General features: G+C 43.1%; 1 protein-coding gene across 1 annotated transcript; it reads right to left on the reverse strand.

The window, feature by feature from the left end:
* Window positions 1-537: 537 nt before the first annotated feature.
* LOC137595641 (odorant receptor 131-2-like) lies at window positions 538-2025 on the reverse strand. The gene is made up of 2 exons (XM_068315854.1): window positions 1879-2025; window positions 538-1317 (listed from the first exon to the last, which is right to left on the reverse strand). The coding sequence occupies exons 1-2, from the start codon at window positions 2023-2025 to the stop codon at window positions 538-540; spliced, it is 927 nt and encodes a 308-aa protein (XP_068171955.1).
* Window positions 2026-3395: the final 1370 nt, after the last annotated feature.

Below are 3395 nucleotides of genomic sequence, written 5' to 3' on the forward strand. Positions count from 1 at the left end.
AGAGTCAAAATGAACTTATTGTAGCAGCCTGAGAATTAGGAGCAATAATCCATCCTAGAACAAATGCATGGATTACTTTTTATGCATCTCTTGACCCAGAATGATGCTGATTGTTACGATGTTACTGCTGTAGGTGAAAAAAGGTTGCACTTGAATCTGAGACTAGTTGATGGAACAATGTCAGAGGGAGAAAAGTCAGCTTGAACAAAAAGTCAAAGACTTTAGTGTTAGAATAATGATTGTTCGGTTTTATTTCAGTTAAACATATTTTATAAACAAATCATGTCCAACCAGGATCACGAGCATTAATGGTGACAGTAATATTATTTTAAATGGACTCCTCACAACAAAGAAAGATACAAGTTTGTGTAAACTACCATACAGAGATAAAACATGTGAAGAGAACAAAAAAACAAAGAGAAAACCAAGTTCATCACATCATTAAAATGAATTAAGAAGTCCTGCACAGAATGTTGAGATCCGTGGAAACACGCAATAAATCAAAGTTCTCACTTAACTCTATTGGATGGGGATTATTTAGGAATTGTTTTTCATAAGGCTGCATTTACACAACATGTTCCTCTTCAAGTACTTCCTTAACGTCTCATCTCGTACGCCGTAGATGATTGGACTGATGGATCGCGGCAGGATGTGCACGATAATATAGAAAGCAAACATGGAATCAAAGTAATTGACCAGGAAGTGTTGCTGTACGACATCCTGTAATTGTGGCCCGACATAAGTGGTCATATACAACAACACCTGGAAACCATGGAGGATGATGGTGTTTCTGGCCTTCTTACTGTCTTTACTAGCGGCTCTTGCAGTGAACAGAATTCTGAAGTACGTGTAGAAGATAGTGAACCAAATAATGACTAGAAACACAGAGTGAGTGATGTACCTCTTCTTGACAAGGATGGGGTTTGGGAAGGCAGTTTGTCTGTTGCAAACAAATTTGGAATGGAAGAAGTCCAGAGGCTGCGTTGCCAAGGTGACAAACAGGTCAGGAAGGACCACAGTCATGCTCATCACCCATATCAGACCAATCAGCATCAATGTTTTCTTGATGGTGCAGATCCTGCTGTGGCGTAGAGGAAAGCAGACGGCGATGTAGCACTCTATCGCCATGCACGCCACATTCAGAGGAGTGTTCTCTGTGGCAAAGAGAGTGATCAGGATGATGATACAGCAGATGGAGAAACTGATTTTGTGGCTTTTGTAACTCATGAGGAAGAGGATGACGGTCAGAATCACATGGATCATGTCATTAAGAATCAGGTGGATGAAGAGTATATATCGTGGGTTCAAGTAGAAGATCTATGGATTGAAAGACCAGAAAAGAGTCTTCATATTCACATTAGTTCCCATACATTCGTTACTATGCTAAAAATGTCTACTTCCTAGCTTACTGCCTAAAAGCATTATGTGGGTTTCAATCAGAAAAAAAAAGGTTCACAGACTGACCATGTCAAGTGAAGGCCTGCCTGATTTTGGAACAGCTTCGAAATATATTTAGATAAGATTCAGTGCGCCCTCGTTATATGCATTTAATGCGTTCTACGAACCATACGCGAATAACGAATTCCGCACCATAGCAACAAAGTATCAAGTACCTAAAATGACCACCTACCAAAAATCTGCGATGAGGTGAAGTCGCGAGTTTTGATGCGCGAATATGCCAGGGCGCACTGTACATCATAAACTTGCTCAAGCATCATGAGTTAATTTCAGCTACATTCACCTACATGTTTCAACATTCTAAGCTGTTATTACCTGATATCATCTATCACCATGTTGTTTCAACACACTGAAATGATGTTAGCTCGTCATCCAGATGTTCATTATTTGTGGCAACACAACACTAAAGAAGAATCAGACCTGGTGTTTGCTGAAGACATGAATGAAGCTAGCATTGATGCAGGTGATTGAGACTCCAAGAAGTAGAACCAGAAGATTCTTGGTCAAAACTTTGGAAAAAGGTTCTGGAGACCGAGCAGGAAAGTTAGGAATGGCGGTGGTGTTCATGTCTGCAGCATACAGCACAAGAAAATACAGATATTGGTAATAATAGATATGAGTGTCACACTGACCTTCTTCTTTTCCTTTCAGCTGTTCCCTTCAGGGGTCGCCACAGCGAATCAGTGTCCTCCATCTAACCCTGTCTTCTGCATCCTCTTCTCTCACACCAACTACCTTCATGTCCTCTTTTACTACATCCATAAACCTCCTCTTTGGTCTTCCTCTAGGCCTCCTGCCTGGCAGTTCACAACTCAGCATCCTTCTACCAATATATTCACTATCTCTCCTCTGGACATGTCCAAACCATCTCAGTCTGGCCTCTCTGACTTTATCTCCAGAACCTCTAACATGTGCTGTCCCTCTGATGTACTCATTCCTGATCCTATCCATCCTGGTCACTCCCAGAGAGAACCTCAGCATCTTCATCTCTGCTACCTCCAGCTCTGTCTCCTGTCTTTTCCTCAGGGACACTGTCTCTAGACCAAACAACATCGCTGGTCTCACCACAGTTTTGTACACCTTTCCTTTCATTTTAGCTGAAACTCTTCTATCACACATCACACCTGACACTTTCCTCCACCCGTTCCATCCTGCCTGGACACGCTTCTTCACCTCTTTTCCACACTCTCCATTGCTCTGGACTGTTGACCCCAAGTACTTCAAATCCTCCACCTTCTTGATCTCTTCTCCCTGTAACCTCACTCTTCCACTTGGGTCCCTCTCATTCACACACAGGTACTCTGTCTTACTGCGGCTAACCTTCATTCCTCTCCTTTCCAGGACAAACCTCCACCTCTCTAGCTTCTCCTCCACCTGTTCCCTGCTCTCACTGCAGATCACAATGTCATCTGCAAACATCATAGTCCATGGAGATTCCTGTCTAACCTCGTCTGTCAGCCTGTCCATCACCATAGCAACAAGAAGGGGCTCAGAGCTGATCCCTGATGCAGTCCCACCTCCACCTTGAACTCCTCTGTCACACCTACACACACCTCACCACTGTCTTACAGTCCTCATACATGTCCTGCACCGCTCTAACATACTTCTCTGCCACTCCAGACTTCCTCATACAATACCACAGTTCCTCTCTGGACACCCTGTCATCAGCTTTCTCCAGATCTACAAAAACACAATGCAGCTCCCTCTGACCTTCTCTGTACTTCTCTATCAACATCCTCAAAGCAAATACTGCATCTGTAGTACTCTTTTTTGGCAAGAAACCATACTGCTGCTCACAAATGTTCACTTCTGCCCTTAGTCTAGCTTCCACTACTCTCTCCCATAACTTCATTGTATGGCTCATCAGCTTTATTCCTCTGTAGTTGCCACAACTCTGCACATCTCCCTTGTTCTTAAAAATGGGCACCAGCACACGT

This window comes from Antennarius striatus, chromosome 5 (assembly GCF_040054535.1).
Source record: "Antennarius striatus isolate MH-2024 chromosome 5, ASM4005453v1, whole genome shotgun sequence".
NCBI classification, from domain to species: Eukaryota; Metazoa; Chordata; class Actinopteri; order Lophiiformes; family Antennariidae; genus Antennarius; species Antennarius striatus.